The sequence below is a fragment of the Anser cygnoides genome, chromosome 3 (assembly GCF_040182565.1).
Source record: "Anser cygnoides isolate HZ-2024a breed goose chromosome 3, Taihu_goose_T2T_genome, whole genome shotgun sequence".
In the NCBI taxonomy this organism is placed as follows: domain Eukaryota; kingdom Metazoa; phylum Chordata; class Aves; order Anseriformes; family Anatidae; genus Anser; species Anser cygnoides.
The window spans coordinates 94,569,041-94,592,134 of record NC_089875.1 but is presented as its reverse complement, the minus strand read 5'-3'; the positions used below and the strand labels follow the sequence as shown (position 1 = coordinate 94,592,134).

Below are 23,094 nucleotides of genomic sequence, written 5' to 3'. Positions count from 1 at the left end.
TTGCCTTTATTTTCTTGGTTTATTTCCCATATTTGCATATTCTCCATTGTATCCAAAGTGCAAGATTTTTTTATTATTTGTTTACAATGCAGTGGTTTTATTTTGTTTGTTACAGGCTTCCAGGCTCCCAGGCTAAAGAATTCATTACAGAAGAAAATCCTTGGTACAGGGCACTAGGGTTCACTTAGGAAAATTGTTTTCACTTGTGCAATTTCATGCCTAAAACCTGAATCTAACAGAGAGCTGGAAACTAACAGGGGCTTGGATTTCTCTTCGGGCAATGTCTCAACCCTTTGCTCTACTTGATGGTGTATTCAGCATTTTCCCTAATTCCACTGAAGCAGACACAGTCACAGGCTTTAAAACATCCTACACATTCTGCACAGAACTGATCTACGCATTTGTAGAATATACTTTATTGTGCTACTAGGAAATTCACATTTTTAACCACAACTTTCCTAGTAGCTAAAATATTTTTGATATATAAGGACTTGCATATTTTATTTATGTAATTACAAAAATGTTAAAAAGCAAAACAAAACGAAACACTTCAATGGCCAGAAGAAAAACTGACATTTTATATTATTCAAGTGAAGCTGTCTTCTTGTCCTCAAAGGGAAGTTTTCTATTTTGAGGAGCATCAAAGCAGTGACATTGTAATATTTACATTGTAAATCTTCTTCCCCCTAAAACAATAATAGTTTAAAGTTTTATATAAACACAAGCACCAAAGTTCCATGAAGATGCATGAAAAGGCAAATGTCAGACATTCTTTCTAGAAGTTGCACACCTTAGTATCCAGAAATGAAACAGCCCCTCTGTTTTTAATTGCAGCACTCTCGAGATCAAACTGTCAAGGCACTACAACCCTAGGCAGTTACCCCACCTCAGTAACAGAGGTGACTTCAATGGTAAAAAACCTAACTAACTACTGTTTATTTTGTGCTATAAAACCAAACCCAGTCTTCTATGTCTCTTCCTTAGAGGCTATGTAATAAAGCTCAAGGAGATTATTTAATACTTTGCCCGCTTTAGTACATGGCGTTTCCCGTGGAAGAATGCAAGTGAGCCAGGCTCAGAAAATCAGACTGCCGTTGCATTGCCATCCTGCCTGGGGAGACACATAACATTTCTGCAGATGACTTGATTATCAGCAAATTAGCACAAACAGAACAAATGGCAGCAACTGAGGCATTACTGAAAGAAGGTGTTTCCAGCAAATGCCATAAATGGAGAAAGAAGAAAAAAACCCACACATTTGTCACCTGTGCAACAATGGTTATCTTTGAATGAAAAATGACTTGAAGGAGCTGGAAGATTAGCAGCTGAATAGGTTACAGGCTTTAGAAACAATCAATTTTTATACTAATATTTTCAAGCGGAAAATGAAGCGAAGAAAGCTTGTTCCCCACAAATTCTAAGCTCATCATTATTTCATTTTCTGTTATCTGTTCTTGTTTAAAATGGTGTTTGTTATCAAATTGTTTCAATTCTCCTACAGATTACTATTACAAGAAAACATTCATCCATGTTAAAGAAAGTGATTTAGATGCCTAATGCTAAAAATGTCAAAATTTCATAGGTCTGATTTACATGAGGAGAGAAAGAGTTGTCTACTTTTTTTATCCACTTTTTCCCAGAAATAAAAGAATAACTTCTTTAAAAGTCCCTATGCATGCAAGCCTTTATATCTAAATGCTACAGCTATCTCATTTCTAATAATATCCAAATGAAAAAAAAATCTTTGTGCGATGCCTAAAAACAATTATTTTAAATAGCTCATGACTAGATGTGAGTGGATGTGAAAGCAGAATGGAGAACATACTTGCAAACTGACGGCTCTTTCTAATATTTCTATCACAATTCTTAACTGTTTTCACAGTCATCTTTCAAAGCTATTAGCATCCAACAGACTTCATAATGTATTTTCCTAGAACAGACTCATGAAATATATACCAATACTCCTATACCAGACCCTATAGGAGTTCTGAAGATGCTGATTTTGGGTTAAGTGGCAATTGCAATGGTAAATAGTTTTACAGAGACTGGGACACCAGCTGTTATAATTGGTTGGTGCTGTGATGAATTATTTCCCTGTCTTGAAAAGCTCCTTCTTCACTTATTACCTTTCCTCTAGATAAAACTAAGGTGTGTCTTAAGCTGTCATTTAATCAAGCTTTTAATCTGGTCCTAATCAGTAATCATAGAAAACTGCCGTGATCCTTTACAATGTCACAAAGGGCTCTGGAAGGGTTTGAGATGCAGGTTGTTTTTAACTGATGGGCTACATAAGTGACCAAACTAGGAATGGGATGGATCCCAGTTCAGGATCTGATGTAGCAGAATGCCAGAGTCCTTAACACAAAGCTCGTGAATCGCGCATATTTCTTACACTCTTACAGTTAAATATATGTAAAGCTTACACACTGGATCTAGGACATGATTTCTAAATTGGATGAAAATGTAATATTAAATTATCTTAAAGATCAGTTACACTGACACTTGCTTCTGAGGTGGTAAAATTCTTCCAAACAGTTCAGAAGGGCAGAAGAAGGATTGGTACAAAATTGCTTTACCACTTGTGAGCCCAGCTGCTCTTCCCTCAAAATCCTGTTTTCGTTCAATTTAAAAAAACACTTAAGCAAATATGAACCTGATATGTAGTAACTGATAAAATAAGATGGCATTAGATTGGGGATATTATATTCTCTGTAATTTTATGAACTAAGAAGGAAGAAAATGTAGGAACCACAAGGCAGGTCCAGGTGACTGTGCAGCTAATATAAGAATGGATTTGTTCCCCTCTCACTAGATATTTTTCAAACCTATACAAATTCCGTGCATGATGGCGCAACTGGGATTTCTCAAAAGTCCGAAGATTGTAGGAAGAAGATAAAAGGTAACAATAGAGAAAATGCTTTGTCAGAACTTCAGGAAGGAAAAATCCACCTTTCCTGGTTACATTTCTTCTGTTGGTCTGAAGTTTTTTCAGAAGAAAAAGTATAGAAATGAGGTGTGGTGAGGATACAGAGCCTACATAATGACAGTAATGTTTAGTAGAGAATAAAGAATGACACTTTCCAAAATCTGTGATCAAGGTGACAGTACTTACAGACAAAAATTTGTCTGCTGTTAGGAGTTCCAGGATGAGTATCACTGACTTACTTAACACAGAATTACAATAATACAAAAAAATGTGAAACCCTAACTCCAAATACTGACTGAAATCACATTAATCTGACTCTAACTTCAAATGGATCCCTCAAGGGATGAAATATCTGAATCATTTCCCAGCTATGGATCAGCAGTTTGTCCAAGTGAATCTAAACTTTACATTAAACTTGACCTTAAGAGACTAGCGTGGATGGGGAAATTTCGTATCATGTCTGAATACATGCAATTATTATTAAAATAGCTATGCTTACAAATAGCTGGTTTTTTACACTTGATTGTTTACAAAAAAAAAAAAAGTTGTAAATTTAATTACTAAGCTAAAAAGTTACTACAAAATAAAATCAATGGGAAGCTGTCTAAATCTATTTATTTATTTTATATAATAGTTTAGCTACAAATTTCATCCTGCTTCAGGGGTATTTACAACTCCCCAGACATAAATGATTATTTAAAATAACCTTCAGAATTTTGCTTTTTATTGGAAATCCTTTTTAGTTTGACTTGTAGATTCTGCTCACACTGACAGAACATACTGATTCTTCATTCAAAAGACACTTGTATATCAGTGTCAATACTTGGCACAAACCACATAAACTATTTCTGCTTATCCAGGTTTCTCAAATCTACATCATCAATGGAAGACTTCTAAGTTTGAAAAGCAGTTAAGAGGACAAGCACAAGGATTTAATCCTTCAATATTTGATAAGGAAGTTCCATAACATTATTATTTTTCTCTGCTTCTTTGAAAAATAATGAAGGAGCTTTCAGAAGTTTCTGCTCACAAAATCTGCAGTCTCATATCAGCAAATCAAATATTTATTCTCTACTGCTATGTAAAATAGCTCCTTTAACTGCAGTTGTGTGCACATCTGTGCATACAAATGTGGGTATGCCTGGGATCATCAGTAACTCTTGTGGCCACATTATTTGAAATCAGGTGATGGTATGTCACGCCCTGCTACTTTTCAGAGAAGTGAGCAGGGTCCCAGATACACGATATTGGTCCCATATGCTGTATTGGACAGTATTACGGATGTCAACTGCCTGTTCTGCTTCGTTTCCTCACTCCCCTTCTTGTGGCTGCAATACTTCACAAAACTACCTGAAGCATGCGTAAGAGAACGTAGCCCACTGGAACTCCACTCTGACAAGGACAACTGCTTTCCTTCTCTGTCTTCTGCTGAAGCCCAAAGGAAGCTCCCTTTGCACTGAATCTGGAGCATGCTCATTCCCTCTATCCTGTGTTAATAAGGAAGGAAATTGTTTCACATTGTGCTTCTACATAGAGCTGCAACACGAAATTGATGAGAGTTTCTAGTAACAGTGAAAAAGAGAAGTTAAAGTAAGCTTCTTTCTTATATCTACCTTATATATGAAATCTGCTTTTATAACAGGCAACCACCAGGACTGACAGGCAAGTCAATTACACAAGGTTCTAGGAAGAGAGCTATTTCCAGGAAGAAGTAGGTGGATGTACTTGAAAGACAAGACCATACTGTGAGTATTAACCACATACAGTGAGAAGCTCCAAGCTAATATGTAGGACTGCGAAAACAGAAAACAATCTGCCGGTCAACTAGTTTGGAAAATCAATGGTGGACTAAACTGATTGTTTACCCTCAAGAACCAAGGCCTCTCTCTTCTCAAGAACCAGAGCCATTTGCTTTGAAAAATGCTTCTATATAGCACAAATAGAAGACTGAATGTGCCAAGAAGTTACAGCCTGAGCCTCACTGAGAAATTGTGATGATTAGTTTATATACCAGTAGTTATACAGAAGAGTTATATATCATCCATGCATAGATACCGGTTTCTAAAAGCCTTTGTTTGACATCATATATATGCTAATATATTTTATAAGTTATATAAAATGTTTATTTAAAAGATAAACCAATAATCAGAAATTAAATATTACTTCAACCAATAAAAAAATTTTGCAGTTACAAAAAAAATTATTTTATTGACACAAATTCCCTCTCATCATGCAACTTATGAAGTAGAATTCAAAATTTTTTCTCAAACATAAAGATGGGTACCTGAAGAGCAAAATAATTAAATAGTGGCAGCATGGGTGATTTTTTTTTTTTTTTGAATTGCAGAACTGTCAAATACTTTCCTTCATTTAAAGTGCACTATTTCCTTCAAACCAATTACTTCAAAGAGGAAAATAGTTTAAATGATCTAGTTTCCTTAGGAAAAGCTGTGGAAAAAAAATAATCTGTGTTGAAACTATTCTGGAATTCAGTTAGATGTATGTACATATTTTAATGATAAACATGTACCAACTTTCCTGACATTTAGAGATAAAATGAAAGATACATGTTGTCATGATACTTAGAGATGATATATGTTTGTTTTTTCCTTTCTACTGTCTTATAGCTCGTGATTTTTTATATTATCTTCCTGTACTTTATTTCAGTGGTTTTGAAATTAAATCCACTGAATATATCTATTTCCTCTTGCCCTGGCCACATCACATATACTACTGCACTTGTTAAAGTGGACTGTTGAATTCCACAGCTCTTTGAAACCTCATTTCTAAGAAGAAACAGATGAGCAAGGTAAGGCCAAAGCAGGTGGGTATTCAGGAAGTGGATAATTCTATAAACCTGGTGATAGAAGAGTCAGACTTATCTCAAGGAAAGCAAAATAGAAGAGACCAACAGTTGAACAAGGAGGAAGAAAGTCAAAAGGCTGCAAGATGGAAAGGCAGATAGAGCTTCCTGTTAAACTTTGTTTCCCGTGTGAACATTTGGGAGTTATTCTGGCCATGAGAATCCTCTGATCCATTGATCAGCTCATTAAACTTGCCTGGCCCAGGTTATCAGAGTGAACTCATCAGTTTGTTAAGCGATAGCTGGATGTTCCACCTACATCACTGGAATTGGTAATTGGAGTACATAAAATCAGATTTTGATCCATTACATTTACAGAGAAGATAAAATAAATAGATAGAAAAATTTAGTTTCTATGTGAAATACTACTTTTCAACTGCAATTTGAATTCTGATAAAATCTCTTACTACAAAGTCGAAATCATGAAGGTGACAAAAAGCTTTGTGTTGTTTGCTCCCCCACTGTATCACCATGTGATTACTTACAGATGCAAAGCAGAAAAATACTAAGTATTGTTATCAAGTTATACTTTACAAGGTTTGTGTAGTCCTGTATTCAAAGCGCAAGATTATATTCATGAGTGAAAGTGCTGAGCGCATTAAAGCTAATTAGATAACTCCTTTTTGCATTGCTCACAAAAATAGTACTTCTGTTGAATTTTATTATATTAAATAAACTGTATGGGGAAGCCAACTGTATGGGCTAGCCAATTCCTACACACAACATGCTTTTAAGGCAACTAGAGTATCAATGCAATATACAACACACTATGTTATTTAACTTCTGGCTAAATTCTATGTTTTTCTATTCTACTTTGCTCTTAATTTTTAAAGTCATACTCTAAAAAGCTTTCCAAAGATGAAGTTAAAACTCATGTTGTCATTTGATCTTACTATTTTTTTTGGTTGGTTTTACATACACAAATAAATGTGTTTTGCATTAAATCAATAGATATAAGTTTAGACATTGGCTCTGGTTTATGGCATCAAATTAATTATATGCAGTTCACAGAATCACAGAACAGGTGAGGATGGAACAGACCTCTGGCGGACATCCAGATCAAACCCTCCTGCGCAAGCAGGGCCACCTGGAGCAGGTTGCCCAGGACCATGCTCAGATGACTTTTGAAGTCCTTCATGTGGGAGACTCCAAAACCTCGCTGGGAAACATGTTTTAGTAGTCAGAGTTGGTACATGTCCTTGAGCACATTAACTTTTTCTGCCCACAGAGTCCTTCAGGTTTAGGAATCATTTTGAGGGAGGAGAAAATGGGTAAAACAGCAATTAAATTCTGGAAAAAGAGAGGCTATGGGGTAACAACATTGTGTTTTTCTTGCTGGGTACCTCAGACTGAGACCTGAATGTAGAGAGAAAAGCAAGCATGAAGAACTGCCCTTCCTCACACGCACTTCTGTATATGACTTCCATTTCCTCATCTTTTTTTTTTTTTTTATGTTGCAAATAGTTAAAGATTTGTTTAAAACCCCTTATACACAGTATAAACATTATTGAGGAGATAAGTAGATAAGTAAATCTACAACCTACTACAGATATGAGATTCTATGCTACTAAATGTGATTGAAATCATTGCCTCATGGAACCTGGACCAACTACATTTATTTTCAAAAACAAAGAAAAAATAAGTCTGACTTCAGTGATACTAGTCAACAATGCAAGTCAGAAATGTTAAGTTATGAAAAAATTACAGAAGAGCTGCTAGTAAAATAAATCTTTAATGTTTAAGGTTGTATTACCATTATTACTCAATAAATCAGGTATTCAACAAGTGTGTCTCAGGGAATAAATGCAGCAAAATCTCAAGGTTGGACTGGTAAAAGATAAATGCCTTTAACTGCCTCCCACTTTGCTCCTGGTTTTGCAGCTTTGCCAAAGGAGTTGACCTTTAAGTAATGTACAGCACATACACAGGCAAAATATCAAATTAAACAGATGATTTCCTGGTTTTAACATACGGCATTTAAATATTCTTTGATTGAACAATTTATAAAACTTTTACAGAATACTAAAAAAATTTGGAGACTTTAAAAATGTTAATCATATAATTAGCAGTCAGAGACATACTTTCTTTGTGCATGCAAGACAGTGATATTCTAAACCTACCACTATGAACTTTACCGTAATAGACAACCATCTGCCGTCATGTCAGAACAGAAACATTATGCTTCTTTCACTCGTGTGTAGGGAAATCACGATGAAGCAGATAAAACAGCTTAGCGAATAAAGAGTTGTTTCATGGAGGAAAGAACATACACACTGCATATTAAAGTCAAAGCTTACTTATCCAGAAAGAAAAAGAAAAGTGTAGATTATACTATTTAGCCATGATGTCTGGGGTTATCCTTCACTGTATTCCCTATTTACGCAATCCTTTCTTTCTTTTGCATGGCTACTCAGAAATAAAGACTAATTTACACTGGCGACAAATTTTCTACACTGCATTTTAAATTAGAGTTTTTAAAATAAGGCTTGTAGCAACTTGATCTGGATAGGCTGGAGCGATGGGCTGAGGCCAACTGTATGAAGTTCAACAAGGCCAAGTGCCGGGTCCTGCACCTGGGGCGCAACAACCCCAAGCAGAGCTACAGGCTGGGAGATGAGTGGCTGGAAAGCTGCCTGGCAGAGAAGGACCTGGGAGTATTGGTGGATAGTCGGCTGAATATGAGCCAGCAGTGTGCCCAGGTGGCCAAGAAGGCCAACGGCATCCTGGCCTGTATAAGAAGCAGCGTGGCCAGCAGGTCTAGGGAAGTGATTGTGCCCCTGTACTCGGTTCTGGTGAGGCCGCACCTCGAGTACTGTGTTCAGTTTTGGGCCCCTCGCTACAGGAAGGACATGGACGTGCTCGAGCGAGTCCAGAGAAGGGCAGCGAAGCTGGTGAGGGGTCTGGAGAACAAGTCTTACGAGGAGCGGCTGAGGGAGCTGGGCTTGTTCAGCCTGGAGAAGAGGAGGCTCAGGGGCGACCTTATCGCTCTCTACAGTTACCTTAAAGGAGGCTGTAGAGAGGTGGGGGTTGGTCTGTTCTCCCACGTGCCTAGTGACAGGACGAGGGGGAATGGGTGAAAGTTGCGACAGGGGAGTTTTAGGTTGGATGTTAGGAAGTACTTCTTTACCGAAAGGGTTATTAAGCATTGGAATGGGCTGCCCAGGGAGGTGGTGGAGTCACCATCCCTGGAGGTCTTTAAAAGACGTTTAGATGTAGAGCTTAGCGATATGGTTTAGTGGAGTACTTAGTGTTAGGTCGGAGGTTGGACTCGATGATCTTGAGGTCTCTTCCAACCTAGAAATCTGTGATACTGTGAACTTCTCATTTCCAGGCAACTTTGGTAAGTTACAGTTAAAAAAAAAAAAAAAGGAAAATATTGAAAGTAGTATTAAAGGGAACTGAGGCTTCAGATTCTTTCACATGTATGCTTTAGACTAAATACTCACTTTCTATACTTTGGCATATATCCAGAAATGATATCTTCAATTTCACTTTAGCAAATACACTGATTCATATACATTATTTTCTATTTTCTTAGAAAAATGGAAATACATTTCTACTTTTTAAAATTGCCATTTAAGCATATTACAGATTTCAGAAGTATCTGATTAAACAGAGTAAAAACACTACAAGAAACCTGGCTTATACCTAATGTACCCATAATGATGCTTCTGACTTCAACATATTTCTCACAAGGGCAGAACTAGCTGCTGTAGTTTATTCATTAAGGAGCAACCTAATAGGAAAAGGCAATATTGCATATAATGTAACACTACCAAATTGAACCATGTAAGTGAGATAATGACATTCACTTGCTTTCACTCTAGGAGATGGTCTCATATGCCATCAGAAATATACAGTTTCTTCCAAGAAATGAAGTGATGCATCTTAAACCAGATATAAGACAAACAAATGCACAGGTTCTAATGCAGCCAAGATATCTATACATGGTCTTGTATGTAAGATGCTGTATGTAAGGTGCCTTGTTGACTGTTACTGTGCCATATGAGTACATATTCTCCTTCTGGATTTTAGGTAATGATAGACACAAGGTAGATCACTAGGAGGATTAGTATGTATGAAATACACATGTATAAACTATAGCATTATTGAAACACTTGGATACGGCTATGGCTACGGAGTCAAAAGAAAATTTCCTTGACTGGAACTAAGTTTCCGGATTGCATTCCTGATTGTTTATTTTCTCCCTTTTCTACAGTAAATAATTACAAAATGATCACTGGATACCCTTACGTTCCACAATAATGAGTTCTTCCCACTCTTTTTGAAGAACTGGACCCTCACCGTCAAAGCATTATAATGACAGGACTGGGCATTTTCTCATCTCATTTACACTAAATTATCAGTCTTGTAGAAACCTTAGGACTAAATAAAATCACATTATGCTACAGTTGCTTTTCAGCCACTAAACAGAGAATACATCAAATCTGATCCTGATCTATACAAGCACACAACGTGGCAGCACCTGATGCCCCGGGGAGCTGCCAATAAGCCTGTCACACACCGCAGCCCGGGCTGACCCGGGAGTGCCAAGCACGAGGCAGGGAGCTATTCAGTGTATTGAAGGTGCGGCTGTGTAGAGTAAAAGCAGAGCTCTGTGAAAAGAGGAACTCCTTAATTTGTCTCCTCCATACAATGGGAAAAAAGAAGATAAATGCTCTTCTTTCAGTGCCAGAACTATTAAAACACATCCTTTGCAGAAAAATGGATCGCTGCTCAAATCTGTTCATCAAGCATGCCTGCAAGCTTCTGCAAAGCAAATGGCACCTCTTCCAAGTTTAGAAAAAAAGAGAAGATATCTCACAGAAACTAGACACTCAACCATTAAAAGGTTATATGATTATATAGCTGAGGTTATATTCTCAAAAGGAGCTACCTTCTACATTTTTTTTTAAAGTTTATATTCTGATTTTACCGAATGGAATAGCTACCACTGTGTCTAAAGTAGGATGCTTTGGTCTTAATCATCAGAGATTTAGTTACAATGGTAACATCTTGTGGTAGTCCTCTGCTTCTAATTTGCTCTTAAGGTAGTTGTATTGGGTTTACACTGCAGGTTTATGAACTGTGTAGAAGATACTCACATAATTCAGTTTTAACATTGATAAAGCTGAATATGGATGATTTAATACATTACAGAATTTGGAAAGCCTGAAAGGTGTAATATTCTCTGATATCTACAGCTACATACTGCAATTATTTTTCTGAGCTGACTGTCATTGGTTTTCATTTTTTATTTTTTCTCATATAGTGAGTGTACTACTTTCACACAGTAATATTAGGTGATATTAGTTCAGCTGTACTGTCTGGCAAGGGCATTTTTAGCTCCAGTTGTCTGTATTTCATACCCAGGGAAGTTCATTAAGAGGATGTTACAGTTACATAATCACAATCTAGACATTTCTTTCTTTTCCTGTACACCAGAGATGACATTTAATACTATGAGAATTATCCACTACCATTAATAACCCACTGTACTCAAAAGCTAAAACAGCTTCTGAAGACAGCTATAATATCTATCAAAAAAAAACCAAACCAACTTTCTGAAAAGTGGTAATGCAAAATAATTAGGATTACAAAAGAGAAAGCATAGCAGTTATTATCTAGTTTGTTTTATAGCCCTGATTTTTACAAGGAAACAAACATTGTCCAAAGATTTCTTTTTATTTAAATTCTAATTAAATTATGTTCATTTGATTAATCTGTGCACTGTAAGGAGTAATAATACAATTGAATGATAAATGTACTGCAGAGTAAAAAAAGTATTTTTCAACAAAGGATCAGATACAGTGGCAAAAAGAGAACGATCTGTAGAAAATGAAAAAATATCTTCTGAAGAAATATTTTCCTTATTTTCATAAATTAACTTTCTTCTCTTCCAGAAATACTAGGTTGCGTGCCATGCATCAAAGCTGTGCATAATGTTTTGCACAAATAACATTTTTTTTTTTCGTTAACTCAAGTCTGCAACTCTTACTAATGTGAACAACTCTGATACCACCCATGTAACACTCCAAAAAAAATTACTCTAAATACCTCAACTAATCTACTTTGGAGTTACCACCACCAACTCAGATGGAAAGCAGAGAAACATGATCATCATTACCTCTTCCCCTTTTCTTGTTCCAAAGGAACATAAGACATGCATTTCACAAATAATACAGAAAGAATGAGCCACAACTACCTTTTTCGCAGAACCGACCAGTGAAGTGCAGTGGGCAGTCACACTGAAATGAGGTGGCCCCAGTAGGCAGAGAGATGGGATGACAGGTCCCTCCGCTGCGGCACAGACCCTCCTGGCACACAGATGGCAATTCGGGGGAACGTGGAGAGGGCACAACAGGCTCAGGCAGTTCTGGCATATCGTAAGAAACCACAGGGAATGCTGTTGGCAGATGTGTAGGTACAGGAGTCCTGAAATGACAAAGACAAAATATCAAATTTGAAAACAAAACATCACAAGACCTGCTTTTGCCACCACACTTCAGCTTCATGTTAAAACAGTAATTATGTTTTGAAATTCAGACTATATTTAAGAAAATGCGAGTGCATTAGTAAATCCCAAATCAAGCCCTTACCCTGAAAGCTAGCAAAAAGAAAATGATGGTATTTTTCCCTGTGTAGGAGCAAGAAATAACCTCCATACATATAGCACATTTTGTACAAGCTGTCATAATTCCTTTTTGGTGGATGTCAACAGTGGAATGATAAGCAAATACAGACTTCTGTTATTAAATATTTTACTGCTTGAAGTTCACAATTCCTGTAAAGCCATTCTAGAAGACAAGACTTCCACACAAGTAGATTAAGCATATATATACAGAAGAAAAGTGCCTTAGTGCAACAATACATTATCTTTTATATTTAGTTATAAATGACTATACATGAGAGGACAAGAGAGAGAAACAAGAAGAGAAATATTTTTCTTTTCACTTCCCCCCTCAAAATTTTAATGTTCAAGCTGACATTATCTTTCTCTTCTCAGTTTTTGAGCTCTCACATTAACTACTAGACCAATATGTTAAGCAGCTTCTTCCTTTTTAATTATTTCCTATCTCAAGGTTGTTATTTTTATTATCTCAAGGGCTAGAAATGAGTTAGCAATGCCACTTGTTTGTCCTAGTTATCAGCTTTGTTTATTACTGCTTTCTGTTTTCATCCAGAGCGCCAAACTTGTGGCTTACTAAAACCAGTCAAATCTAAGGCTATTGATTTACTAACCAGAACAATTTATGTATGTGACATAAAATTACTATTATAAGGGCAAAGCAAAAAGAATGAAAGTCACAAGAAGGTTCATGGCTAATTAATATATGGTACCCAATATGCTTCCACAATTAAAAAAATAATCACTAAATTTTATGTAAGAGACAGACGATCTTCCTTCATTTGATGAAGGTCAAGAGGTTCTGCTCTTTCCAGAACATAACTTGAATTTTCAGATTTCATGTAAGTAATCTAATAAAATACCTTACTGTTCTTACTTCATTGGCAATTTTCAGATTTCTGAATATTTCTCTTATGTCTCAATGCTGCATCAAAAAAATTATATTAGAGAAAGGCAGACTAGGTTTAACTGAAATGGCAGTCACATTTTGACCAAAAAAGAACATAGAGAATATACACTTCATATAATGATTTATAAGCATCACACTGGGATGTCAGCATTTCTGGGAATGTATTAAACATCATCAGTGAAATTCTTATTTATTTCGGTGAAAATGGTATTATAAACCTATCTATAATAATAATAATAATAATAATATAGTATCTCAGCCCTTGCTGCACACTTTTCTCACTCCTTGTCACCCACTCTTGTACCAGTTAAATTTTCTGCTTCATCATCATATTGTAGAAGTTGGGGTATGTCTTAAAAAGAAGTATTTGAAAGGGATGATGCAGTGGGTGTGACTGCAGAAGCAAGGTAGATGGGGAGAGAGCGGTGTGATGGGACTCCAGACATCGTCTTCTTAAATCTTTCTTCCACATTTTTTACACATCCTGTTCAGTAACGACTACCCGAAAACTGATTTTAATGATTAACTTTTTGGAATTCATGTTTTATAAAGTGCTAACAAGCTTCATCATATTATGAAAAAATAGAACATAACACGTCTAATTACATATGGCATGTATAGAGCTCTTTATTGAAAAAGCAGTTCTCTGAATCATCAATAGAGCAAATGTAGAACCTGTACGAAGACAATGATATATGCTGCAAGGCAGGCAGGAAGGAAAGGCAGCTGGATGGAGAAAGTACAGAAATCACTCAGGACAAAGTAAATATCTAATAGGACTCAGAGAAAGGGACAGCAACTGAGAAAGGAGCGGAGCCCAGGGAATGAATAATAGGGGCACAAGGCTTACATGACAGTGTAGGAGAGATGTGCAGAGTCATGATACAGGAAGCACTAGAAGGGGATACCGAAGCAGAGAGAAAGACTGCCATAGGTAGCTGGAGAGCAGCGAGATGCAGAACAGAAAAGGAGGCATTTGGGAAGCAAGATCTGTTTATAATAAGGCCTTATATTGTATAAATACTGTCTTCTAAAGTGGGAATCCCTTGTGTTCTTCCAGGAGAAAGAAGGTAATCCCCAGGTATAGCTCTGTGGGAAGTTCTGTTTCTGGCAATATATGATCCTTATGGATCTGCAGGGAAGGGGATGAGGGTCAGTAACTAACAGACAAAGCACTTCTAGCTATGGGATCCAAGCCTTCACGATGCCCTTCTTTGTACCTGTGCCAGCCCTAGCATCTCTCTCCTATTTTCTTCACATTCCTTTCCCTTCCAGCAACTGTCTTAAAGCTGAGGAATCCCTCCCATCCCTTACTGGTCCCTAAACATAATTTAGACAATAGCTTATTATACTATTCCCTATCATTTGTGTTAAAATGTGGCTTACAGAGAGGTAAGAGTGACAGGTACAAAACTCTTTATCAAGTCTGACTGCTTCATTAACCTCTTGCCTACAAAAAGTAAGTATTCTGTATGATATTGCACAGTATCGACATGAATTCGTATCAATGATAAACAAAATTTGATATAAATGGTAAAGAATATACATTACCAAAATGAAAAATGACTTTGTGACTGCCTCTACCTTCTGTTTTCTACCGACCCTGTTTCACAAAATTCCAGAAGGATGTAAAACTGCATCTAAGTTTAGTCAGTTACATTTGCTTGACACAGCAATTCATCAGAACCAGAACTGCTTTTTATTAAAACTCTTTTCCAGTGCCCCACTCCATCAGTCATTCATGAACAGCACGAAAGGTTCTAGATATTTATAAAGTTTGTGGGATTTACAGACAGTAGAGTACCTTACTGCACTCAGAAACTTAATGGGACTTCATTAATACAAACAGGCAAAAGAATGTTGAAAAAAACTGAGTGAAGGATTGAAAATGAAAAAGAAAACTTTCAAATCACAAATGACATGTTTAAAGCATAACCAGAAAGCAGAGGACTAACTAGAACAGTTTCAGAAACACACAGTCATGCTACTTACAACACATTTTATGGAGATTAAAAGGCTATGTTGGGTTATACTAAGTACAGTCAGCTCTAATACATCTTTATGTCCTACACAGATGCTGTAAATGTGAACTCAGATACTCAAAGACATTTGGTCATAAATTTCTCTTTAGCCACCTAACTATACTTTCATATCTTACTGCATTTTTTTAAGGAATGCCATCTTTATATTGCACGCTTGGAAATTGTATAGCACATAGAAGTCTCTGCTCCTTGCCATTATGCTCTATCAAAACAAAAACAGAAAGTAAGGTTATGAAGGAGGTTTGGTGATAGTTCTTCATTAAAAATAATCGAAAAAAAAAAAAAGATGAGCAAGTGTTCAGAAATACCTTGAATAAAGAGTGACATAATGCAAAGCATAAGAAATCCAAACCACACACACTGGTTGTTAGGAATGAGGATACAGGGATTTCAAGGCGATTAAGTCATCTACTTTTGGTGACAGAAAGGCATCCAAAAAGATGGCAGATAACAGCAAGACTGAAAATAAACACTAAAGAGATATCAGAGACTGGGGACTTGCTGATAAGAGGCTCAGAAATCTAAGAAAAATAAGTGATTTCCTGATTATTCCTATTTACATTCACAGAATTACAATATTTCTATTTATACGAATACTATTACAACAAAGAAATTTCTGGGTTTATACCCATTCTCTTCTCCTAAGGGAAATAACTAACATGATCTGAATATGGGCCAGTCCATTAAGAGCAGCAGTAAGGGTGCGCTGACATGTCTGTTATCTTCTACCAGCTAGCATAGCAAATTACAACGGCTGAGTCACCTGCTGAGGTTACACAGAAGCGCAGCAGGGCTGAGGGGTTGGAAGCGACCTCTGAAGATCATCTAGTCCAACCCCCCTGCTGAGCAGGATCACCTAGAGCACATTGCACAGGTGGCATCCAGGTGGGTTTGGGATATCTCCAGAGAAGGAGACTCCACAACCTCTCTGGGCAGCCTGTTCCAGTGCTCTGTCACCCTCACAGTACAGAAGTGCCCCCTCATATTGAGCCAGAACCTCCTGTGCTTTAATTTGTGCCTGTTGCCTCTCGTCCTCTCGCTGGGTACAACTGAAAAGAGACCAGCTCCATCCTCTCGACACCTTCCCCTCAGATATTTATACACACAATGATCAATTAAAAAATTAAATATATAATAATATATAATATATATATACATGAATATGAATTAAAAAATAAATATATCACTTTCTCCCCCAAAATAAACTAAACGTTTGAGAAACTCTGAACTACCAGCAGGTTTACATAAAGAATCAGACATTTACAGGAGAATCGTTTGGGGAGCTATTACTAGGAATTTGGGTTAATATTTCTGTTTGGAAAAAAATAAAAACACAGCAAAAACTAACTGAGACTCTGGGAAGAACATGGGCATAAACTTAAGCACTTACTACTAGCTATTAGAAAACTATTGCTCTAATGGCATATAATCTACAGATGACCATTACAAAATTTACCTCTGAATTATGTCACAGCTATTGTCAGGGGTAAAATACCAAATGAGAGGGGTATCAGCCTGAGTGTTGCAAGTCATGCTTTCTTGCATTGCAAGCAATGATTTCCAACTACAGAAGCTACTATTTCTCTCGAAAATAGAACCATGGGAGTGTATTTTGAATGAAATTTTATGATACACAAATAACGCAGACTAGCTTCATTTTTTGGTTGACATTCTAATCAGTGGAGAAGAAATAAAGAAAAGTTTCTTGGCAGGTTGATTCTTCCCTGGTTCATTTGCTAGTTTTTCTCAGGGTGTCAGCCCTTGCAGTGTTGTTCTGTATGTTTTGCTTCAAGATGGTGCCAGCCCTGCTTCCAGGCTCCCTGCAGCTCGCTCTTTTACTGCAAAAGCAGAGCAGAGTTTGCCTAGGCTCGCCAATGGGGCAAACATCTGCAGCTGCACTCGCAATCCATTCAAGCTGCTATGAATTAGTAATGACCTCAACTCAACACAGTTTAACTAAAACATTTATTTGAATAAAGAACCAGGAAGTATTTAAAGGAATTTAGTAATTGAGGTGTTAGAAGCTTTGACAATGTGCAATAAAAATAAATCAGGAAAAACTTGATTCACTGGTACTACAATACAAAGCCACAATTTTCTTTTTTTTTCTTCTTTTCTTTTTTTTTCTTTTTTCCCCTTAAATTTCCCAGCCTGTCGCTGCCTCTCAGGTCAATGATGCACACAAAGATCTTGTAACTTGCTACAAGCATCAACACATTGTTTTTAGTCTTCAGTTGAGCTCAAACAGCTGAGTTTTAGAGGCCTCTAACCTTGTGTTTCATAGCTGAGTACATGTAAGTTTGAAATGCTTGTCTAAATATAGATGTTAGTGCCTTTTTTTTTTTTTAATATTACATTCTTCACCACTTTGGGAGATATATGATCACCTGAATAGCAGGACTATACTATAGCACTTAGGGATCATACTTAATGTTCTGTTGTTAAATCAAAAGCACACACAGACGGTTCTCCCCACTCCCCTGAGCTCTCATTCTCTTTTCAAAAAGGGGCTGAAGCTAAGAGTGCAAGGAGTTAGGGATGTTGTGGATGAAAATGTTAACAAAAATGTCACCTTGCGTTCTTGGCTTTGCTTCACTGTAAGCAGACTTCTTTGAGATGTTACTGTGTACACCAACCATTTTGGAAAACATGCCTCATATATGTGAACTGAGAAAATAGGTGACGTTGTAAAACAGTTGAAGAATAGCCCAGATAATATTGTTGTTTCCCAAAATTAATATCCCTGTGTTCCGATCAAAGCAAGGAAATAAAGCCTTTGTGTATTTTGTTATATGGATACTCCAGTAGCTTGCTATTTCGGAAACATTTGTAGATTCTTGAAAATTGTGCAAACTGAAAATTGTGCTTATGAAAAAGTCCCTGAAGAAACAGTCTAAAAATTACAAAATCAGGAGCAGTTACAATGTTTAAAGGAAAAAAAGAGGCCTGACTAAACCCAGTGATTCTTATGCTGGGATTATAAAGTATGCAAATTCCTCATTTCTGTCAGACTCTTGATTGTTACCTTGATTTCTTGTGTACAATTTTAACTTTATATAAACCATCAATCACATTTCCATTAAGGCTGTCTGTTATTTATTTTCATTTGCTACCTGCTATATTACCACTCATGATGCATTTCCAAGTAGTCTGAGCCTAACGACAAGATTAAAAGTATATCAGGCATAAAAATACTTCTTAACATTGTAAAGACAAAGACCTACAGTCTTTAGAAAAGATCAAAATGTCTCGTAAATAACCATACTTTGAATTCAAACAGCTGTCATCACTGGAAAATTAAAGGTAATTTATTTCATGTCACACTTACTGCAGTGGCAGGTATCAAATATATTGATTTACTCATTATCTATCAAATATGAAAAGACATGAAAAAGGGATCTGACAACAGATTATGGATCATAGCTTTTTAAGATCAGACTCACAGTTATTCACCAAACTCTACTTCCCAACAGAAAAACCTGTAGCAAAAAACACCCAGAAGTATATCAGAACCTGGTACTCTACACAACTAACAGTGGCCTAATTAGACAGACTTTTAATGGAAGCCCATCAATGAGTTAAATCAGTTATTGCTTAGGAAAGTCATACGGAATTGTTGCCCTGTGTGTAGAACCCTTACCAGTATAAGCCCCCCGATGTCTGAGTGCTGTCCCGGCAGTGCAGGGGCTCAGCCTGCCCACGGCCTGAGCTGGGTTTTGCTGGTCCAGGCCCTCCACCAGTGGCTGCTGGAGCCTTGCTTCGGCTCCAGCTCTGGCAATGGCCCCGCTGGTGAGGGAGTGACACCAACTGGGAAGGAACAGCCCTAGGCACCAATCCATCCGGCTGGAAAGCAGCTCGGCAGAAAACGAGCTGTGGGTCCTGGTGGACACCAAGCTGATCGTGAGCCAGCTATGTGGCCTTGTGGCAAAGAAGGCTGACAGCCTCCTTGGCTGCATTAGGAAGAACATCGCCAGTGACACGAGGGAGGTGATCCTTCCCCTCTTCTCAGTGCTGGTGAGAGTGATGTGTCCAATTCTACATTCCCCAGCAGAACAGAGACATAGACTGGACTTACTAGACCAAGTCCAGTGATGGGCCACTAAGACAATGAAGGGATGAGAGAGGTGGGACTGTTCAGCCTGGAGAAGAGAAAGCTCAGGGGGATCAATAATAAATAGCTGTGGTGGAGGAGTGGAGGAGATGATGCAGCCAGAGTCTTCTTAGTGGTGGCCACTAAGGAGATGGGGCAATGGACACAATCTGAAACACAAGAAATCCCACCTAAATGTAAGAAAAAACATTTCATTTTTTATTTATTCATTTAGTTTTAGCAAGGAAGATTTTAGCAGCTGTAAAATGGACTTCAAACTGAGACCTGCAAAGAGAGTAGACTTGTCCCCAAAGTAATTCATTATCGGGTTGATGGAAGCCATGTCTGCAGAAGCACTCTGACATTTTTCTATGAAGCAGGTTGATGAGACATGCAGTGGCATGGGAGTGCCAATGATATGATAACATCTCCACTGCCTGTATCTTCTGGTACTTATGCACTTAACATTTTATTACTGAAGTAATGGATTTAGCCTTATCTGATATGAGTGTGAGAAGAAAGTTTGTATTTTTAGCTTGTCAATAAAGTAATTTGTCCTGGGAAGCAACTGCTTTTATTTGCAATTTTCATTTTGGAGATGTGTGTACATGCCATTTTGGCTGGGCTGTGACAGAATATTATTGTAAGCAAATGTTTTAGATTTTGGAGCCAAAAGAAAGATTTTTCAAGGGCATTAGCATGCATGGTAGAATATAATTTCAAAACCCTATGAAACTGAAAACAACTGCACTTCAGAGAAATGTCAGCTTTAACAGGAATAAAAACCTAATACCTTGCATGTAATTTGCAAGAACGAACAAAACTTTTTACAGACTGTTTATTTCACTGTTCACAACCATGTCAAGAATAGTACTTTAAATGACAGTTCACTGATTTCCATGAATCCAGAGAACAGTACAACTGCACACTCACCTTACTGGAGAAATCACTTAAATCGCTCATCACGTTAAGGTGAGAAAACAATTTAAGAGATTACTTGAGAGGGATTATTTTTGTTCAGCAGTTTATATCTGAATCATATTTCCTCACCAATCTCAGCTTTTGTTTGATTTGGGAGCGTTAGATGTCTGTTTTCCTAATAAAGTATGAAGAGAACTTATAATCAGGCATGTATCTTTGAAAAATTCAATTCTCAAGGTATGTTCCAGGCTATGAGCCCAACTTTTCCCTCCTACCAGGCACAACATTTGGCAGCAGAACTCAGTGATACTGTAGTTACAGCTTTCCATTTAAAACTTCTCAGTTGGTATAACATCATTTGCAACTGCTTTTGCACACACAGCATCTCATTTAACGGTGCAAACTCTTAGCAGCACAAATAATATTTTTGATGTACAATGCAGCCAAGAACGTGAAAAGGCAATTAACTGACAGAGTGAAGTTTATGAAGGTTTGGTTTGCAAATCCAAAGAAAAAATCAAACACCAGGATGCACAGTATGCATAGCATTGTCAGATACGGGAAGAAAAGTCAGGTATGGAAACTGGGATGGAAGAAGAGAAGAGGAAAAGGAAATACATGTACTCAGAGATACTCCCATACTGTTTGCTTTAAGGCATGTAGATTCCATAGGCCACAAAACAGATAAATATGTAAATTAATGTGACAGACAATTTGCGGCAACACTTTATGTCGAAACTGTAATATCAAAAACCTTCCTAAACAAGGTATTGAAGTGAGTCTTCCGCAGATGAGGGAGACTTCCTTAGATGATATTCGAAAAAAAAAAAAAAAAGTCCTAAGTTTAGGACATGACAAATACTATTTTTTCTAGAACTGAATTTCTGTACCAAATCCAATCGTTGTTCTTTCACCTGAAACAATGTCAAGGCTTGCATGCAGAAGTGAGTATCGAATCTGTGAATTGCTCACAATGATCTTTGGTTTGGTTTGGTTTTGCTGTCTCGTAGCCTTCCTCATCCTCCTTTTTAAGCCCCTTTTGACTTTCTACCATCCAAACATTAAATTCAGAAAAAGGAGAGCAATCAAAACCACTCAGCACTAAGTGGACCAATGTGCAAATCTCAAACTTTCTGAAGTTTAAGCAAACCTTAAATCTGTCTGAACTTCAGCTTTGTGTTCTACATTCAGTCAACAGTAACAGAAAACCTCTTCCCAATTTCATCTCTTAGCTGCTGTTTAAAAAAAACACAGCACTTAAAATGCCCAAATACAATATCTTTCTGTTGGTTTTTGCAACATTTCTTTCTTCTTCTTGAAAGTATTGCTTCTGAACAAGATAAATATTTTCATTCCCTCTTCAATGCTTTTCTCAGCGGATCAGAAAATGTTATTTTTAACGTGGCACTGTACTTCCCCTTCTGAAGAGGCTCTGCAATTAGAATGTAACCTCTCTGTCCCAGTCCTAAATGGCTGAGTAAAGTTTACAAGGTAAACTGAGTTCCCCTAACAGAGAAGCTGTGAGAGCTTTCTAGCGTATCACTACTGTTTATCAAAGCTTCTGTCTAGCTTCAAGGGTTATACACTTTCTTCCAGCTCACTGATGCCACTGATAATCTAGACTCCAAAATGGAAGATCTACCTATGGCATACTACTGTTGCACGATGTATCTGTGAAGGATAAAGCTGAATCACATCTACATCCTGGATGTGCAAGTGATTTCTTATCTAATAATTTAACTCAGGGAAGACCTCTGAATTGTAATTCTCAGAGCTGTAGTAGCCAAACCTCTGGTTTTTGCCTACAGTGAAGGTTCTCCAGATGCTTAGAGCCCTGCCTCACCAGGAAGAAAACAAGGTGTTTCAAAAGGTATATTAAAACATGATTGATACAGTGGAAAAATCCAAGAGGAATATTCTGACCATATGGATGGGGAACCATATTCAAACACTTTTCCTATTCAACCCAATTCATTCAACCCAATGAACGCTCACTCCATGCAAGACAGAACAGCCCAAGGGACTGGTTTGGGGAGTATTTATAGCATTTCTGATAGTGGACTGTTAAGTTTATAACTCCATCAGACCGAGGACACAACTGAGATCAAGTCCCTGATAAACTGGAACAACCCTCTTATCATCGACCATAGTAAGAAGGGAAAACGGGTATGTACCAAAGTCAGTTATATGTCTTCTAGTAGATCTTGCCCCCTGTGAGATACACTTGTGAAGGACAAGTAGAGGCATTCTCAGATCCTAGCAGGAAGGAGGGGAACTCTCATGACAATCAAGGTGCTTCCAGAAATGCACAGAAACTCGCACATTGGTAGGCTGGAACTTCAGTGCACCCCAATTACTTTACAGACAAAACGCAGTTTTGAGAGTACATACTTTGTTTTGAGCTATTGTCACATGAGAATAGCTTAGGCATCTAAGTCATTTTCATAGATAGAGTCCTTAATCTCTTTGTGTATTAGTTTCCCCATGTGCTGACAATCATTCTTGCCTACATAATAGAACGAGGGGAGGCCTACATTGCTTTATAAATATCAATTAAGATTGCTGGCTAGAAAGTATTATGCTATTCAAAGAGTGTGTGACTGGAGAGGGATGGGAATATAAAAAGGCATTCTGTACCAAACTGCTGAAATTACCATGAGAGCTGGCCTAGACGCAAGATGAGACAGGTATGTAGAAATTATTAGAACAGAATG

At 37.4% G+C, this 23,094-nt stretch overlaps 1 protein-coding gene across 3 annotated transcripts in view; it reads right to left on the bottom strand.

Annotated features, from left to right (window-relative positions):
* EYS (eyes shut homolog) overlaps window positions 1-23,094 on the bottom strand; it is a 953,299-nt gene that overhangs the window by 199,110 nt on the left and 731,095 nt on the right. For all 3 annotated transcript variants that reach the window (XM_066994734.1, XM_066994735.1, XM_066994736.1), the window contains one exon: window positions 11,995-12,224. In XM_066994734.1, coding sequence (XP_066850835.1) covers window positions 11,995-12,224 — 230 coding nt within the window. The remainder of the gene's footprint in view (window positions 1-11,994; window positions 12,225-23,094) is intronic.